General features: G+C 38.0%; 1 protein-coding gene across 1 annotated transcript; it reads right to left on the reverse strand.

Moving 5' to 3' along the window:
* Positions 1-679: 679 nt before the first annotated feature.
* LOC104401427 (sperm flagellar protein 2-like) lies at positions 680-20,929 on the reverse strand (the record flags this gene model as incomplete). The annotated part of the gene is made up of 9 exons (XM_010024119.1): positions 20,890-20,929; positions 19,959-20,061; positions 13,083-13,335; positions 11,254-11,424; positions 9,500-9,640; positions 8,438-8,469; positions 7,327-7,543; positions 2,060-2,248; positions 680-867 (listed from the first exon to the last, which is right to left on the reverse strand). Coding segments are annotated over exons 1-9 (1,334 nt in total), but the record flags the coding sequence as incomplete, so codon positions are not given.
* Between the last annotated feature and the right edge of the window lie 175 nt (positions 20,930-21,104).

Here is a 21,104-nt window from a genome sequence, read left to right on the forward strand (position 1 = left end):
CCTAACTATTCTATGATTCTATGATAACTGCATATAGTAGCAAGCTAAATGTAAACAGGATGCTGACACATGTGACATTAGATTTCTATGGCTGCTAAATGAACAACATAAATAGCTTAAATTTAACAAATAGTCAAAATTAAAGTTTCTACTATTTGTTAAGATTATATCAATCTCTTTCAAGTATCTCTACATATTGTGCACCGTTCAGTACAAGCAAGTGTGACACTAGCTTACACTGTAACCATGACTGTGTCAGACAAGGCAACCATCAAATCATCACTAAACTGAGTCTAGGCTGACTATTTTATCATGTACTTACTGGGCCTAAATTTATATAATTTCCATAAAATATTATCATAGATATTTTATATGATTACAGCTTTATTATTTTTAGATACAATTCCACTAAAAGGCAATGAAGACTCTGGCATACTTTGTAATGCTGTAAGCCTTACCCCATAGTCGAATCACTGAATACTGATGAAAAAACAACAGCAACAAGGCCTCACTTTCTGGTTTTGGACACACTCCTACAGCACAAGCATTTGGACATTACTGCCTTCTCAGAAACTCTGAGCTATCAGGACATGTCAGAAGAGGGAATCATAGCATGTAGAACTCTGAAGTCTGACAGCTATGCTGTTATTTTTGTCTCACTACTCACTACTATACTCACTTGTCTGTCAGCAGACGATACTCTCCTATTTGTGTTGACAAATCAATGATTTGGTTGACCACTTCCCAGCATACTGAATAATGCTTTTTATAACGTGCCTGAGCTCTTTCAGCGGCAATTTTCTCATGATGTTCTCTTTCTTTGATAATTTGTTCTTCATAATCAATTTTTTCTTGTTTTGCAAGAGCCTAGAATTTTTTTTTTTAAAGAGTAAATTCCAGATTACAAAGAAAATGAAAGTGCAGAACTGCACAGTCCTGGAAACAAAAATTAACTTACTCATTTAAATAAAAAACCAAAACCAGCTAGATTCTCACCAGAGGTGGATAACAAGTTACAGATTAACACATAGGAAAATCTAGAAATTTTTATTCATTCTGTAAATTGCAGGGTTTTTTCTTCCTAAACAAAATAAAGGAGAAATATATTACTTCTTTTGTGATGAACAAATTAAGAACATAATTAGTGCCTAGGGGGCAGGGAAAAATGAAATGATGCTGTCTATTCTTCCTAAGAAACAACTATGCAGATGCACTGGTAAAGGCTTAGTTCCACTGAAACCCGCAATGGAATACTCATTGAGAACACATTACAAGTAATTTAGCTGAAAAGATTCTGATCTGCAAATAATTTGATATTATTGATGTCGATCAATCTTTGAGAAAGATTTCTGGTATTGGTAGAGAATTACCAGTAGTTCCTGTGACAGTGTGTTCCTTTTTGCCAAAAGCATACTTAAAAAAGATATTGTAATCAATAGTTGTAGCTGCTTTAGGGGCTCCACTGTGTCAGAGGATTTGGAGCTGCTGATTGTTTTTTGCAGGAACAAACCTGCAAAACAAACCTGCAGGAACAAATCTGGTGATTTCTACTATCACATCATGGCCTACTATCAGTGTAGCCCTTTGCAGTTTGCCGCAGGTTTATGAGTCCTTTTAATTTTTTAATCAAATCCAAGTTGATTTTCCAAGGTAGAAATTAGCAATCATGAGTGAAAGTCCTCCAGCATTTCTCAAAAATGGATGTTAACAAATTACATCTAAAGGAAATGAAAAACATGATTCTTTGAACAAGATCTTATGTTGTCTTGTCATTTTGCTTCTGCAAGACTGTACCTTTAAAACTCATCATACAGAGATGTTTTTCTACAAAGGTAAAATTAGTTTGGAAGAAAAGATCAAAATTAGACTTTAAGTTGTTCAGCTTTATCCCTTATTAACTTAGTTGCAACTTTGAACCTATATAAAAGAATATATTCATTAAATCACCCTGTTGCTAAAAAAGTCCTAAATTCTAACAGTTGACAATATAAATTCCATTTTATAAAAGGAAAGTACTGTAACAGTCCTGCAGCAATTCTGGGAGCAAATAATCTTTTACCTTTTCTCTGTCAAGAGCTTCCTGGAATTCTTTCAGTCGTCTTTCTTTATATTGTTTTTCCCTGAAAATTCTGTTTTGCCTTAGCACTTCCTTTTCATGTCGAACATGCATGAGTTGAACAGCAATCCTCCGCTCCTGCTGAGTTTGTCTCAATAATCTGTAAATTAGTTGCTCCTCCCGATAAGCCTTCTAAAATATAAAAAGTAACAGTATTAAACACAGCTTATAAACTATGTCCTAGACAACTCATCAGTGTCTCATATGAGGATATGGAGTAATATAACTCCATATTACCTGCTCATTTGATACACAAATCCAGAACAACATATCAAAGTGTTATATTTGTAAATTATTTAAGAACTGTAGAACTATAGAAGTTAATTCTATGTGTATCTTTACAGGTAGTAAAAGTACATTTATTCATATTTGCTTCAGTACATAAAGAAACACCCTTCCCCCAAATCAATGATTCTATGAACTTATCCCTGCTCTCCACCAGTCCCTGTTGTACTCTACTGGATCCTTGATCTGTCTATTCTATGAAATTTTCCCTTTTTTCTTGGGATTTGGGTAATTATATCCTCCATTTTCCTCCATTCAGAACAGTAGGAATATGAGGAAGCATTCAGAGCAGAGGAGAACACAAGAGTTCCAGGTGACAGTTTCAGTTGTCTCACTGGGACATGAACAGAATCCTCTGTTTGGTACTATAAGAAAATAATTCTGAACCATTGCCTGAAGCACGGTCAGTATGCACAGACACTTTGCAGGCTGTGGACTGTAACTTCTCACAGTACTTGTCAAAACATAATAGTATCTTCTCACTACTACACTTGTTTAGACTGGTCTTGGTATCTAATGCTCTACCTAACCTAAAGTTCTGCCTCGTTACTTTCAAAGTCCAGTACTATTTCTGAGTTCTAAGCTTGCCTTTCAAGCTCCATTGCGAAATATCACTCCTACAGCAGAATTTTAGAGGAAATTTCTGATTCACAGGACATTTATTTCAGATGTAGCAAAATGCTATGAAATCTGTTCAAATTTAAGGACATAAATTGGAAACTGATCTGAAGATTTCAAACTCATTTTTCTAAGAACAGAGGAACAGGTAAAGCCAGCTAGTAACAGTATGAAAGCCAAACCAAAGTAAAGTATCACTTCTGTTTTCTTTTAATCTGGTTTATTTTCCATCAGCTGTCTGCGACAGAGAGGGCAGAACACATTACATAAATTCATCTGTAAATGAAAAATCATACTAAATTACATATTATTATACTATTTATGAAAGAGCTCTAAAAAGAGGTCTAGATCTGCGCTCACAATGCAACTAGGACATCTGCAATAGATTTCTAACACAAAGCGGCGAAACATGACTATTTTAATTGCAATAATAAGAACTACAACTTTCTAATTAATTTAGAACTTTAATGTTGATGTTAGGGAGAAGCCAATATTTTCCAGACAAAACTCTTCCCATATTTTTAAGCTCTTTTCCCTTTATAATTGCTGGGAATAAACCACTCAAATTAAATACTGATGACTTGAAAAGACTAAGCTTTGCACTCCTCTTTCATAGCACTGAATCTCAAGACACTGCATAATATTTCTAATGGCAAAGATGCAGTTCCATAGTGCTTCACCTGCATGAGGTGAATTTTGTGAATTAGATCCCATTTTGTGATAACCATTTTGAAAGTTTTTTGCTTTGTACTCTATTTATAGTGTTTGTACACTGTTTTTCTATGCATAGAATTTTCATCATGAGTGCAAGTGAAACAATGTAGTAGTAAGAACTTTATACGTAGTTTATATTTTCATATTCATCCTACGTGTCATTTGATATAGCTCACGTGATAAAATTTTTCAGTAGCACTGCCTGCTGGAGAGTTAATCTGTTCAATCTGTCTCTTACATTCATGAAGTCAAGGCAATAAAAGTAGCCATGATGCCCTTTCCTGCCTCAATTTTATCTACTGTTTCTTTGGGCTTAGTATTTCATTAAGATTTCAAAGAAGAGAAGATAATGTACAGACTTTGCTTCCCATTACAAGTAAATCACCTTCATTGTTTTCTTTAGTTGCAACTGTGTATTCTCAGACATGGATTAGTACTGCAACAAGGACTCCACCAGAGGAAAATGGATCTTTAAATCCTAATTCACAAGGGATTGAGTCACTCACCCTGACAGAGTGGTCATTAGACATACTCAAACAATCAACTGTATGGTGCAAATATTTGGCTTAGTAAAAAATCAAAGCACCTTCTGTAGTAGAATGTGCTCTTTATAAAGGAAATAGTTCCTTTAGAACACTTCAGAGCAACCAAAACAGACCTTTACTTTGTTAACTGAACAGCGGATAACATCAGTATTCTACATGATCAAACATTTTGACATTCTGAGTAGGCCTAAAAAGAGGTAGCCAGAAATTTCTGATGAACAAGAACATATGAAAAGGCAATTAACTCAGAACTACACTATGGACAAATTAGGATTCAGAATACCAAACTCAGAGCTTCAAAAAGGGTGCTTATGGAAGCATTGGTAGCTATCTTTCATACAAAGAGTAATGGACCTAAGTTTGAAAATTTTTGAAACTCCTGGACATATTAGGACACAAAATAAAAATTGTAGTGTAATTTTTTGTCCTAACATTTTGACCTAACATGTAAATATCAACTTTTTTTATGGAGGACTGTGAAGTGCCTGAGGAAATCATAAATAATGTAAATGTGACACATTCATAATTGAAAAATATGAATTCATAATTGAAAAATTACTACTGAGAAACATGACATACACTTCTTTTTTTTTAGTTTACCTACTCAAGACAACAGTGTCATCCAGTGGCCAAACATTAATGCCTTTACGTTTCTTGTTCATACATCATTACTACATGACGCTTTTCTATTTTTCTATTTCCTTGTTTAATTTACATTCAAATGAAACAACTTTGTCATGTTGTGTAGTCATAAAGTTTATAACCAAAACTTATAGTTTAGCATACATAAATCTATTTGACTGACAAGCAATAATCTAGTAACAATTCCCTTCCCCTCCCATTTTCATCTTCTCAGTTTATTGCTAACAAAAACTTATTCCTGACAACTTTTAAATTCAGAGAGGTAAAATATGAGAACATTAAATATAATGAGTACTTAGAATAAATACTTTATTGAAATGGTGGAGATCTAAGATTCAATTGAGATGAAGCCATGTTACTGTCAAACACTTTCAACTCTTGCCTATGAAAATCTGACTGGCATCCCTCTGTGTTCCACATAGAGGAGTGTCATGTAATTGTAAACTATTTTTTCTCCCAGGCTCCAACTTGTAATGTGAACTTCAGAAAGATTCTTTTAGTAGATTTACATGTATGGACACGAAACACACTAAAGCACTCTGAAGGGACAAACTTCGTTTGACCCTAAACGATCTTGTGCATGTGTTCATGTTTTACGCAGTACAGATAACAATCTGACACTGATTTCTTGAAGAAAGCTACATTTCATTCTGAAAATGTTTTCTGGTTTGATGTCTAATGAAGCAAGAAAGTAATTTTTACTATTTTGTATATTTATTTATTTATTAAAGAAAATACTGTTTGCTTCACACTTTTCCTAAGTCAAGTAACGTCTAATTTCTGAAATCTCAGAGTACCAACTAGACACCTGTTCCTCTGCTAATTTAGAACCAAATTACCACTAAATAATCTGGTCATACTGCTCTTCCAGTCAACTGCTCACTTGTCTTTCCATCTAATTCCTGTAGTCTGTGACTTCTATTGTTTCTGTATCAATGCTGATTTTTCTTTCTGGGAAGTTAGGAAGAAAAAGTTATTTTGTACTTGCTTTGGAGCCTTACCAGAGCTGGGTTGGCAGCACATTGCAAAAATTCCTCCATTCGAACTGACAAGGCTTGTACTACAACCACAAGTGAGCCAGCTGTCTGACCTCAACAGCACTGACTGGCTTTGCTGGCTTAAAGCTGCTCTATCTACCAAATGCCCCAGTGACTGCTGCTGGCCACATGGCCATCAGCTGGCAGCCATGACAATCAGAATCACTAGTCCAGGCTGCTGGTGTCGTGCTGGGGCTGCAACAGCAAGAGCAAGTTTTGGGACTACAGTGATTTCAGATAACTGAGTCACAAAACTTCTTCATGGCCTATATGCATATCAATAAGAACATGATATAAAACCTCTCTGAATGAGACCTCAGAGACAGGAAAGATGAATAGATGGACTCTTGGTTTAAGCCACTACAGATGCTTTTCATAGAATATAGGTCCAGGATAAATATTGAGAAGATGCCTACCCCAACAAATTTAAATTTTTCTTAGCACCACCAAAACATCTCTAGACATTAGATGCTAATGTTTTATATATATGTATGTGTGTAATTCCATACTTTTCAGATACGCCACACATCTGATGCTATTACTATGCAACAACAGTGGAGATATATACTAGGTTCAACATATATGACCTAAGCTAAGGACCCACAGTGCAATACTAAGATAAAACATAACTAGAAATCACAGAACCCAGTAAGTTACACAGTTCTGTTTTGATGCAATCATTATGAGAAAGAAGGTCTGTGAAGTCAGTAGTCTAAGGGCTGCGTTTTGAGTGAGTGTCTGAGGAGGAATCTGAAAAGCCTTGTGCTTTTCAGTCAAATGAAATAACCTGCAACATCCATTTTAGACACAACACAGGCAGATATATATCCAGAGATATATCTTCTATTCCATAACACATCAAAAATCAAAGATCTGATCTGCAGCATAAGTGTTTTGCTTCTTTATATTCCCCAGAACTAACATTTCAGAATTCATCCAGTACAGATCAAACTTTACATGACATATTTGTAAATACAGGTTTCCAACCAATGAATGCCAATTTCGTTGCTTTTTAAGAAGTATCTTCTTCAGAACCACTTTACACTTTCATAATTTGAAGTTCAACTTGGTGGGGGAAGAATAAAAGGTAAGTATTCAACTGATTTTTAATAACCTTAGCTCTGCTGCCTTCATTTGATCCTTTATGATTTATAAGGATAAAGTATGACATAAAGATGGTGAGAAATCTTCCATACTTTTCAAGGAAAAACAAAGGCATAGAAGTTATTTTCAGAGCTAAGCGTATATACCTCCTTTTATCGCCTCAAAATCTACTCACCTCCAAAAATACCATTCTTCTACACTTGTAAGCAATTCTTTAAGTTACTAATTGTGCAGGGGTTATATACTTCCACATACATTTTCTCACCTCTGCAGCTTCATGTGCTATTAACTGGTCCATTAACATTTTTCGCCGTCTCTTTTCTCGTTGTTCTCTAGAAAACGTCTCTTCCTCTAAACGTTTTTTAATTTTCCTGATATAGTCATCATCTGAATAAACACTTAATAGCTCAGTTGCTGTCTGTTCTGTAGTTTCTGGAGTTGTTTCTTGCAGCTTCTGTGTTTGCAATGATTCTTGTATATCACTGATTGAAAAGATTAAAAAGATCAATGACTTTATAGGAATTACAGCTCTTAGAGATGTTTTCATTCAGATAGCTGTATAATTATGTGGGAGTCTGACAAATGCACAACAGCACTCTTTGTGGGCGCTATGGTTACTTTTTGGTGCTCTTGTGCCCCACAATGACCACTAAGTCCAGAAGAGGGCTCCAGCCAGCACTGACTTGAGCCAACTATCAGTTCATTTGCTAATATGAAGTCAAATTCCACAGAAACAGGAAATTAGGATGGCTCATAGAATACCAGAGAAAGACAGGTTACTCTTTAATATGTCCATATGCTTTGAGTGCAGTTTTGCAGAGTTATTAATCACATTTTGTTTAAACACAGAAGTATCCACAGCAGTATGCAGGAGTGCCACCTCTTCTGAATATGTTGTACGTATCTCTAAGGGTGACAGAATGACTATTAACTTAAATTATTCACAAATACATCAAAATATGTATAAGTCTAAGGAGAAAGGTTACTTTGATATGTGTTACTGTGCATGTACATCTACAACCATACTTGTCTCTTTGCAAATCTAACTGACCTGACAAACTCAATGACTGGAATGAAGAGAGAAGCAAAGCACTTTGTGTCCTTTGTTGCTATACGTATGGCAAAAAGGAGAGAAGGAAGTTTAAGCCATCCCTACTACAACTGAAAATAAGGCAAAAACACTGCAACGGTGCTGGAGCATTTGTAGTGCTAGTGGGACAATCACAGTTTAAACTAAACAAGATATCCCATTTTCCTCAAATCGCTGTCCACATAGGTAGTACACACCTGAGGTAGGATCCTGTCTAATCTTAACAATCTAATATTTGAATATTTACCTGTCAGTAACTTGGCTGTGTAGTGCGTAGGCAATAGACTTCTCAAACTTACTAATCTCCTTGTATGTGTCCTGAAGAAATAATAAAAAATTTGATGGTTTTTTTTCTCCTCACAAAACACAAAGGTTCAATAGACCAAGGATTTATAAATTATTTTTATGTCGTGTTAGAGCTACAGAAATGTTTACACTGAAAATAGGTTTAGCATCAGCTAGATGAAATAAAAAATAAGACTATTTCCCTTTTCTAACTTTCATTCCCTTCCTGCCTACCCTTTTCCCAGCCATGTCCACTATCTGGAAAATCCTAAGATTTTGCAGTTGTTCATTTTGCAAGATAATTCTGATTTTGCACAGGGCTCCAGTAATTTATATAAATTCCACCATTCAGGGATTTGAAACAAGATATTCTGGCTACAACCTGCTTTAGATTTAGTAGCTTGAATTTATCCCTAATAGTCACTCAAGCAACTACGTTGCTTTTATACACTCTACATTTAAATGCATCCGTCACTATTGTCCAGCTGTAAAACTGGTAATATTTGCATTCCTGATGACAATCCAATCCATGAACTGTATGATCACAATCCAAGTACTCTCCAGCACTAGATAATAGAGATTTATTTTTTTTTTATTGCTACACTGCCATCATCTCTTGATTTGATCTATGACTATTGTCTGTTTCAGCTGTTACTAATGTTTTTGACAGAGCAGACAGTGTTACAGTGCGTGTTAAAGAAGAGTTCATACATTATGGTGCAAAACATCATGCACAAAAGAGAAGGAAACATTAGTATTTTTATTTCACATATTCTACTCAGTAAACTAAAAGCTGTCAGCAATGAAATTGGCATCTACCTATGGTATTTATTCAATATGAACTTTCACTTACATCAAAGCTAATTTTTACTAAGTAACAAATGCAGAATTACATTAATATTGAGCCAAAATTTCACTGGTTGAGTCTACTATACCATTTTAACATTATATCAGCTGCTTTTGGAGAGTGCAAGTACAGTATTTTTAAGTCTAAATGCTCCTATAAATCATATGTTTTGCAATTTCATACAACTAACATTAAAAGACTGTAGATGATAGTTACCTCTGCTTCTCTTTTCTTCTTTAAGAATTTTTTTGCTTCAATAGCTTTTATGGCGTGGCTTGGTGGTGGCTTTGGAGTCTGTAAAATGGCTTCTTGAATCCTGGCCATTATTTCATTTTGTTTCTTTCTTCCTATACGATGCTGAATATTCAATATCTTATGTTCAGATACTTGAGTTGAAACAAAATACACCCTATGGCCCTAATACATTACCTATATATCTATGAAGTAAATGTAACTAAGCCTTAGGAAAAAAGTCTTCCAGGAAGAAAGAAGTAGAGCTTATCAGGCTCCAGGTTTCAGCAATGCCTGAATTTACTTCCCCCCCCCCGCAAGTGGATCACTAAAATGTCATAAAAGCAAATAATTCTTTATCTTCATCCACAGTTAAATGTTGTCTCACAATATTCTCAGTCACTGTACTCATAAATCTCCATTTTTATACCAAGGAGTAGATGTTGTAAAATGCATTTTGAAGTATCATTCTGAATAATTTGACAACTTAGCAATATGTTAGTATATGTTCTCAATATTTGAGGATGAAGATTTTTTTTTAACTACCATTATGAAAATGGTATATCTTATGTGCATTAGCAAATACTGTGGTGCAATAGAAGCCCATCTGTAAAAAAAAACCAGTTTGTGCTCAGTGCCTAATAGGCATGTAAGGGCTTACACTAAATTCCAGCTCTACTATGGAACCTGTTTCAGGTCAGAATTCAGTACAGAAACTCAGAATACCAGTTTCCTGGTGCAGAAACTGAGGATACCATTATGTAATATTACTGCTGAACAATGAGCGTCAGATGATTAGGAAGTAAGAAACATCTAAATTACACTACTTAGAAGTGCACTTCAGTTACATGCAGTGAAAGTGGAAAAAATGGTTATTTACAAAGAATCTGAGATAGTTGAAAAATAAATATGTAACTTACCAAAGATAGTTACAAAATAAGTATGTAATATAACTAAGATATTTAAAAATAAGTAGGTACTATAGGAAATATTACATTAATTTTCTTTTCAATTTTTATTTTTAATATTTTGGATATTGATTCCATTTTCTTTTCCAGATACATGAAGGGACAATTTTCATTCTTGTTCATGCAGTGGCAATAGAACAGCTAAATAACCACAGACTCTCTCTCTTTATGCCACATAAAAAGCATCTCAAATTAGTCAACTTCATTTTCACTGTGGTTCAACACCCCTTGCATAGCTGGCCAATTCCAATATCTAAACTCCAGGCTGTACTTTGGATGAGTGTTCCCGTACCTTAAGATGTTAGTTCCTGTTTTTTCCCTTTATCAGAACAACTACACTGAGCTGCATGTTCTGAGGCCATACCACTATAGGTCCCCTTCCCTGTGTCTTTTTCCTGCATTTGATCAATGCTTCATCTTTTTTTCATGAGTGAAGAATGTCACAAACCTCTTTTACAAGGACACCTTAAACACATACAGTAGTAAAATTTGCACCTTGTCTTAAAATCTATAAATATTTTCCGAGCATGACAATATGCAAATATTCTTAATATAACATTAAGAGATTTTAAAATATTAATACTTTAAAGGTCTTGTAACAGTATATTGGCTTTATATCTACACATTAATGGCTGCTATGTTTATTCCTTTTCTTTGTTTTTGTATAAACATGACTATGTGGCACAGAATTACCAAGCATTCACACTGGCTTTAACTCATTATGTACAAGACCTTAAGAAAATACTTCTTCAGAACTATATAAGAAGTTACCTTTTCAATTTCCTGGGCTCTTCGTTCCTCTTGGAGCTTCTGAATTTTCTGTTGCTCTGCAATATGTTTACGAGCTATTTTATCTTCTGCTGCCTTAGATTTTTTTTCAAACTGCTCTGAAATCTGTTGTAGTTGCAAATCAACCTGACGTGGTGTTAAAGTTTTCAAACGCTAAAATTCAACATCAAACAATTAATTCAGAAGCAGTAAGGAACAGATTTAAATAATTAAATATGATAATTTTGAAATAGTAATTTCAAACTGTTTTCCTGTCTAAGGTACACAGAACATCTAAACATGGTTGAGTATTTTTCAGAAAAAACAGGACTAGCTTCATTGAAAATAATACGCAGATCTGAACTTGAGCAATACCGAACTTTGTCTAGTTTGGAGGAAATGAGGCTGAGAGGCAACCTCCTTGCTCTCTACATCTTCCCAAGGAAGGAAAGCAGAGAGGGAGGTGCTGCTGTCTCCTCTCTGGTACCCAGTGACAGGACTCATTGGAATGGTTCAAAGCTGCATCAGAAGAGGTTTAGACTGGGTATCAGGAAGCAATTTTTACCAAGAGGGTGATCAAACACTGGAACTGGCTTCCTAGAGAGGTGGTCGATGCCCCAAGCCTGTCAGTGTTTAAGAGGCATTTGGACCTTGCCCTTAATAGCATATTTTAAATTTTAGTCAGCCCTGAAGTGATCAGACTAGTCAGATTAGATGGCTGTTGTAGGTCCCTTCCCACTTGAACTGTTCTATTCTAGTCAAACTGATGTATGGAAAATTCAACTAAAATATAAGGAAAAAAAAAAAAAAGTACTGGAAGGGTAATAAATAATTTTCCCAGACAGGCTATGAAGTTTCTACCTTTGGAGATATGCAAAACCCCACTGAACAAAGTGCTGAGCAACCTGTTCTAGTTGACTTTTCTTAGAGCAGGGGGCGTGGATTAAGTGATCCCAGAGGCCCCTTCCAACCTCAGGTATTCTATGATTCAAATACCATTCTGAAACTTCCTATTGACAGGAGCCACTCTCAGTTCCTTTATGTTCTTTAAGCTGACCCTCTGTAGGTGAAGGGATGTTTTGACTGTTATGTACTACCCTTGTGCTTGTTGGATAACTTTCTTCTTGTAGACTATTTTTCAAGAAATGTGTCAGAAAAAAAAAAGTGTCATTTCACCCAGCTGAATTTGATTTACGATATATAGCTTCTTAAAGATTGTTCATCCTGATAACAAATTATGGTCTGCATATGCTGAACATTATTGCTGAAGACAAGAATGTCCTTAACAGAATCTATCACACTAATACTGACTTCCTCTCAGATACTGTCTTTCCGCTTTTTTTGTGCTCTTTGTATTACTCAGCATATGGTTATTGCAGGCTGAGTGGCGTATATGGAAAGACGTGCAAGAGAAGGAACCAAACCACTGTGGTACAAAGCTCAACACAATTATAAATAGGTTTCCTGGAGGGGAAATTAGCTTAAGTTGATATCTAGACCACAGTGCAGCCTGCAATCTGTACTTATCAAATGAGTAAAAAGGCAGCCGGTGAACAACTACAAGCTTTTGTTGCTATACGTAACACAGAATGAGCCAAAACAAAGGAACACAAACAACAGAGAATCAATATCCTCATGAGTCACAGATAAACGGTGTAATCCCACAGTCTCTGTAAAAAAATATGACTAAGGACTGCTTCTTTTCCATATAAATATGAGGTCTTGAATAGGAGATTTAAAAAGTGCGGAGGGAAGCATACATCATGCTTGGAATGTACATGTAGAACTACTACGTTTTTTCCTATATATTTACACAAAATAGTCACAGTTACCTCTCGATACAAAACACTTTCAATAGACTTAAGCTTTACGGTTGCTGCAGGTCTCATTCCTTCCATGGCTGCTCTGGTGAGGTTTGTCTTTCTCTTTTTTTCCAAAGCGATATACAATTCATACAAAAGCTTTGTTGCAGCCCCATGCTGTCCTGTCATGATGTTTTTGGCCACATTCTCATTAAATTGTACACCAAGGAGATGAAGCGTGGGCTCCAGGCGAGAAAAATTGTTAAGTTTTGCAATTGCAACCCTATATGATTAAGAGGAACAACACACACAAAAAAAAAAATAAGAACATAAACTTATTTTAAATTCTACCTTGATTCAGTAAGCATGGTCGTGACATTTATATGAAGATAGTAGGGGAAAAGAAAACACAGAGGACCTCTTTAAAATAATATGATAACAAGCTTTGTCTTAGGTTTTATACTGCAGTACATGTAGCTGCATTGGTCTACCAGGCATAACGTTTGGAAAAAATAGAGAACACATCAGGTTACATAAATCTTGATACATACACAAAGTGCATCTGACAGCAAAAGTTTACCACCAATTGCAGCTAATTGTATACCATCCAAAAACAGAACAGAGTTAGAATGAAATTTCTATATAAACTGTATCAATCCACTTGAGCTCTAAGTAGCCAAAATATGGGAAATTATTAAGAAAAAAAGAAAAAAAAAAGTCTATATAATCCATTAACCCTCACAACACTTTGCCACATTTCTCCAATAAAAAGAAATGGAAACATGGGTTGGACTACTGTAGAAAACAAAGATTACAGTCTCAATAAGCAATTTACATTCGAAACTGAAATAGTGGATTGCAAATTAATGTTTCTCTTGACATACAGATTCTCCTGTGGAAGCACTCAAAATCGACAGCTATACAGGCTAAAACCTAGTAACAATAAATCATCAGTGTATCATAATTAACACATTGAATTTCATTTAAAAAATCTGTAACTTCAACCTAAGACAGAACATCATGCATTCTACACTGCTCTATCACTTGAGTTCACAACAGTTTTTTCACATGAACCAACAAGCTTTTGAGGTCAATTGAGCTACAGCATAATTCTACAGAAATGTCCAATTTTAACTTAAGATGCTCCAGTAACACAGAACTCACCTTATTCCTATATGAAACAGTCCAGGAGCTCATTATTCTCACCATGATAGCTCATGCCTCATTTCTTACACAATTATATATAACTGCAGCTCACAACTACTGAAAAATTTTCTGCTATTTGAGTCAAGGTCCTATTGTCATAAATCACCTTACATGCACTGAGAAGCTGTGATGATACCACTTCTTAACGTTTTGTTCTGTAATCAGATCAGATGGAATTTCTTAACCTTGCTTCATAATACAAAAATCTTATTTCAAGATAATTTTCAGGGAAAGCCACAATTTTATTTTTTTCTTCAAATATGGACAACTAAATTGGAAAAAGTTTTTCAGTAGTACTCCTTTTGAAAAAGTAGTTTCATTTTCTCAATTGTTATTCCCTTGCCTTTATATCTAAGAACTGTGCAATGTAAACAGCTAATATAGGTAAGAAGACCTTGACTAGTCAGTCACAACGACCCCACATTCTTCTCTGTTAGCGCCTTCTAGATTACAGCTGCCTATCCTAAAAAATGAATCTACATTTATCCTACAACCATCCCAACAGGTATGATCTTGCCTTAGGCTATGCTAAATCATATTGAAGTGACACCATCTTACCAAATGATCCATGAAAAACATGTTGCTCCTTAACAGCACAGTCCAAATTTTCAAAGTATTACTTTAGAGATATTAAGTAAGATTAGGCAAGTACAGGTTCTTGCAGGATTCCAAGACCGTACAACGACTATCACACAGCAATAATTAAGGTGCAGAAGAAATATAAGAAAACATTGCCTCAATTCTAAATAGTTGTCAAAAAAGTCAATGTCAGAAAATAATGAAAAAAGATGAAAACATCAGATTATCTTTACAAAGTTGTGGAGTACTGAGGTATAGAACAATACACACAGTCCTTCTCTCTCTCATATGCCAGATACTCATAGAACTTAATAACTGCTAAAGCGTTTCCCTGGACTTGCTCAAAGACATCAGTGTCTTTCTTGTCAGCCCTTTCCTCCAGCCCATCAAGGTCCCTCTGAAGGGCAGCACAATGAAGTGATTTATCAACCACTCCCTCCAGTCTGGTGAGGGTCCACTGTGACTCAATCGTGCAGGTTGGTAGTGAAGATAGATAGTAAACAGTTTTGGTCTCACAATACACACTGGCTACACCACTAATCACTGACCGTCAGCTGCGCTTCACGCTGCTGCTCACAATCCCTTGAGCCCGCCAGTTCAGCCAGTTTTGAGTCCATCTCACTGTCCACTTACCCCGTCCATATTTCATCAGTTTGTCTATGAGGGTATGAAGTAAGACAGTGTCAAAAGTCAATGTAAACACCACATGCTGATCTTCTGATCAACCACTAAGCCTGCCACCTCATTGTAGAAGGCTGTCAGGTTTGTCAGGCATGATTTCCCCTTTCTAAAGCCATGCTTTAGAAAGCATTCCCAGTCATCTCCTTGTCCTTACTATACTTAGAAATGTTTTCCATGCCTATTTGCTCCATCAGTTCCTAGGGACCGAGGTACCACTGACCGGCTTCTACACTGCCAATGCCCTCTTCTTGCTCTCCTTGAAAAGCGGTCGCAGCTACACTCTTCTCACCTCCTCCAGTTACTAGGACCTTGCAAAGATTATTAAGAGTGGCCTAGCAATGACATAAGCCAGGTCCTTCAGCTTGTGTGGGTATATGCCATCAGGTCTCACAGACTTGTGTGTTTCCAGTTCATGCAAACGTTCCTTAAGCCGAGCCTCCTCTATCAAGGGTAAATCCTTCTTGCTGCAGACTTTCCTGCTAGTCTCAGGGGCTTGGGATTTCTGAGTCAGAGTTTTACCAGTAAAGCAGACCAAGGCAGAGAAGGCATTAAGTAACTCAGCCTTTTCCATGGCAGACTGAATAGTATTTGAGAGTCGGAGAGGGAGACTGATCAATGGAACTGGGTGCTGCAATCTATGATGCTTATAAGCCAACTCACTGTAGCCGCTACAGACGCTGGTCCTGGATCTGTTTTGTGCCAGGAGCAAGGCAGCATCACAAGGGATAAGGAAGGGTTGAAAAAAATTACAGCATGGAGGAGTTAAAGAAACCCATTCTTATCTTCTAAGATACCTTTACAGAATAAGTAAATGCCCTGGGTATGGTGGACAAAGCACATAATGAGATAGAGGAGGAACCAGCGCAGTCTTGTCAAAGTCAGACAGATCAGATCCTCACAATAAAACCTGCCTTAAGACAAACACCAAGAGAAACAATGGTGAGTTATAGGCATTGGTGTCTCCCTCCTGTGCAGAACAGAAGCAGCCATTTGCAGACCACATCCTCTTTTCAGGTAAATTTGCTTTCTACCTGGGTTCGGAATTAAGGATGTAACTACAGGACTGAAGATCTTAGCACAACTTTCAGACTACTACCCATTCCTACTCTTTCCAGTTGGTACAAATGATGTTGCAACAAAAAGTCTGAGATGAAACAGAGATTTCAGAGCCCCAGGAAGAATGCTATATAATTTGGGAGCACTCATGTTTTCCTCAATGTAAACACTGATGGGCTTTTTTTCACTGTGTCCTGTGTCCCAGTCAGCAGTAAGCTGATATTTTCTCTAGCCTCCTTTCAGCTTGTCCACCCCTCTCCAGATCATGAACTTCACCATCTCATGGTCACTGCAGCTAATACAGACTTGGTTTAGTAGATCATCTCCCCAATCACATTTCTCAGGAAGTTATCATCAGTGCACGCCAGAGACCTCCTGGATTGTTTGTGCTTGGTAGTGTTTCTCTTCTAGCACATACTAGAAAAAGTGTGAATGCTTCCCCCATAATGCCATCTTCTCAGCACTTCCTTAACTGTATGTATGTATTTGGGGTGGGCAGACTTCTGCACTGGTTTTCCCCTCTTATTTACATCACCCTCCTCCTCTTGCTTGCCAGTCCAGATCACCATTTCCTTACTCGTTTGACAGTAACCATCTCTTCCCATCGCCTGCCCTGTTCCTAGTTTATGGCTACCCTCATCAGCATCAGCCTATTGGCAAAGATGCTTTTGCCCAACCTGGTCAGATGGATCCCATCTCTTCCTAGCACTCCTCCATCTTCAAAGAGAATCCCACGACTACAAAAACCAAATCCCTGATGTTGACAGCAGCTGCAGAAGCTGTAGAATCTATCCTTATCAAGCCTTTCCACGTCACAAGCAGAATTAAGGGAAAAAACACCTGGGCCCCCCATGCCTTTGACTTTTGCCTCTAGAGTCACTCTTGATATGATCCAGGTCTCTCTGGCAGTATCCTTGGTGCCCATACAGAAGAGCAGCTAGACAAGCCCCTGCAGTCCTTGACCCATGCCCCAGCAAGCAGCAAACCTCCCTGGCTAGCATGTGAGGTCAGCAGATGAGTACCTCCACCTCTGGCAAGAGAAAATCTCCTGCTGCTATCCCTCACCTTCTCCTCCTGGTGCTCTGGTGTGGTTCAGACTTAGCCAGCTCAGATTCTTTGCTGCATGAAGCAACTGGCCTCTCATCTGCCTCCAAGGCAATGATCCTGTTCTGCAGCTGCAGATCAGTTGAGCAGGAACATGCCTACTCTTGCCAGAAGTCACAAACTGCCAGTCATCTTTTCTCAACCCCACAAGCACAAATTCTGCCTGCCTCTCCCCCAGCATAGCTGAGTGCTCAAGTTCTGGTATCTGTAGCGTCTCTGAGAAGATCCAGTCAATATCCTTTTCATCATCTGTGACATTGAAGAGTCTACTTGCCACCTTCTGCAGCAGCTTGACTTTGTGACACAGATCTTCCACAAGCACACACCTCTGCAGGAAAAGCTGCCACCACACCCTGCCCAAAGCTAGGTCAAGAGTTTGGGCATTTCCTACAGCCTGAAACATGGTGGACTGCCTCCTTTGACTGGAGAGCAATCTGAGTTGAGGCCTCTGGCCTTCTCAGTATTTGCTCCAGCCGGTACTGGGAATCATGCCATGTTTTATATCGTCACCTTTACTGAGCATGCATACACTGTCTCAGCAGTTTCTAACCTCTTCTTGCACCTGCTGAAGTGCATCTTCACTAACTGCACCTCCCTAATCAAAAGTCAGCTGGAGACAAGAGCTCGAAGCACCCTTTATCAGGAAGAGTTGAGAGAACTTGTTAGAAGCTGCTAGAACTTGCTAGAAGTAAAATCCTCCTGAAGCTAAACTTTTGCAGCAGTTGCAGGCACTCTAAAGCTCCTCAAAGAGTTACTAGTTCTCCAACGATCCCATAAATTCCTGAGAGATCTAGAAGTCCCAGAAGCAGGGCCCAAAAAATGCTGAGCAACACTGTTACGTTTGTTGGCTGTGTTTGTTAGCTGTGCTCAAGCTGCCCTCCTACAAGTTGGTGAGACTTAGACAGAAAAGGGAATAACAAATGAGAAGTGCAAAGAACATGAAAAAGACAAAGAAACAGGAAGAGAATGAAAAGCTTGGAACACTTCATATATACGTGCACCAAGGTCTGCCAAAATGGAGCATAAGCTAAGGAACTCTATGAACTGCATCATCAACTCACCAAGGCCCACAGATCTACACATGATTTTTCGGCTTCCTGGTTTTGTTCTTCATTGTGGATATTACACCAGCTTACTTGTAAACTTATAAATTCTTACATGATCTTCTCGCAGGGCTTTACTGGAGCCTCACAATACATCTCCACCATTTTCATTTTAGTGAACATGTAATGGTCACCACCACACCATACCCCTGGACTTCTGGCTCTACACTGCTCCTAGGGACAATATTAATATCTCCAGTGGCAAAGACATCGTTGAATCATAGAATGGTTAAGATTAAGATCATTTAGTTCCAACCCCCCTGCCATGGGCAGGGACGTTTCACCCTTGACCATGTCACCCAAGGTTCTGTCCAACCTGGCCTTGAACACTGCCAGGGATGGAGCATTTACCACTTCTTTGGGCAGCCTGTCCCAGTGCCTCACCACCCTCACTGTAAAGACCTTCTTCCTTGTATCTAACCTGAAATGGGTTTCAGTTTAAACCCATTACCCCTTGTCCTACCGCTAAAGTACCTGATGAAGAGCCCCTTTCCAGTATCCTTGTAGGCCCTCTTCAGACACTGGAAGGCTGCTATGAGGTCTTCACACAACTTCTCTTCTCCAGGCTGAACAGCCCCAATTTTTTCAGCCTGTCTTCATACAGGAGGTGCTCCAGCCCCTGATCATCCTCATGCCCCTCTTCTGGACTTGCTCCAACAGCTCCATGTCCTTTTCATGTTGAGGACAACAGAACTGTACACAATACTCCAAGTGAGGTCTCATGAGAGCAGAGTAGAGGGGCAGGATCACCTCCTTCGACCTCCTGGTAACGCTTTTTTTGATGCAGCCCAGGACATGGTTGGCTTTCTGGGCTGCAAGCGCACACTGCTGGCTCATGTTTGTCATCAAACTACACCCCCAAGTCCTCTACAGAGCTGGTCTGAATCTCTTCTATGCCCAACTCGTAGCTGTGAGGGTCTGTTGAACTTTTTGGTCTAATCTGCTATTATCATAGTTTCGATCAAAATGCGTAATTTTCTTGAAGAAGAATTACCAATCTCTCTGGAAATATGAAGCTAATCCATGTGTCAAATACAAGTAGCTTTTGACTTACTCATAAATGTATCAAATCTTGGTAAGTTCTAGATGTATTTCTCACTGTGCATTAGCAAATCCTACCTGAAAATTATGTATTTTGTCTAATTTCTGTAGAGACATGTTATCGATATGTACTAACCTGCTCTGTGAAAATTGATCAAAGTCATCCTGAAGATCGTATTTATGTAGAAGTTCTCCTAGGAGGTAGCCATTAGAAAAATCTTCTGAAATTGTTCCTGGAACTAAGTTTGGGAGTTTTGTTGTTAGCAAAAACAAATGAAAAAATGTCATACACTAATTTTAATACAATAGGTTATTATTTTCACAAAAAAGTTGTCCAAACTTTATTAAATAATTCAGAGGAATTTTAGGAGGTTGATCTAGCAGTAACTGGTTTTCAAGCCACCAATAACTACACTGCTTTCGATGTTGTTATTATGCAGTAGTTTTTGCAGTAGTATTTTGTAGTTATTAAGCTTTAGGCACTCAGAATCATAGAACAGTTTGGGTTGTGAAGGACCTTAAGATCAACTAGTTACAACTGCCTGCCGTGGGCAGGACAACACACACTAGACCACATTGCTCCAAGCCCCGTCCAAGTCGGCCTTGAACAGTGCCAGGGATGGGGCAGCCACAGCTTCTCTGGGTAACCTGTTCCAGTGTCTCACCACCCTCACAGTAAAGAACTTCTTCCTTATATCTAACCTGAACTTCCCCTGTTTCAATTTAAACCCATTCCCCCTTGTCCTATTGCTAGTTTAATTAATCATTTAATTATAACTTTCAGTGTCAAAAAGCGAACACTGTCATGATTATCATTAAGATCATGGCAATATCTATAAAGTATAACTACTAAATTTCCCATAAGAAATGCAAATGAATACAAAGCTAGATCTAAAGTGCTTCTCTTCCACGGAAAGTTGCTTCCTCCTTGCAGAAGAAATGCTTCTCCAAAGCCAGCACAACACCTGGCTTGTAAAGCAAAGCTTTGCAAACTGCTTTGCAAACTTATTAAAATACTCTCATCCTCTGGAGATCTTATTAGCAGGTGAAGCTTGAGCTCCTCATACCCCCTGAGAGCACTAGCGCCTTGAAGAAACTAAACTTCATCTCGAATGTCACCGTCGTACACATGAAGGTTGGAAATGTTCCTGAGGAGGTATCTAGACAACGGGGAAGAAGGAGGGCTCATGGAGTTGGTCCGCGGGACCCACTCGATCCTGACCCTGCGGCAGGCAGCTCCCCGCGCTCACGGGCAACCCTGGTGTCCCCCGAGCCCCTGCCC

This window comes from Nestor notabilis, unplaced genomic scaffold (genome assembly GCF_000696875.1).
Source record: "Nestor notabilis isolate BGI_N333 unplaced genomic scaffold, ASM69687v1 scaffold19231, whole genome shotgun sequence".
NCBI classification, from domain to species: domain Eukaryota; kingdom Metazoa; phylum Chordata; class Aves; order Psittaciformes; family Psittacidae; genus Nestor; species Nestor notabilis.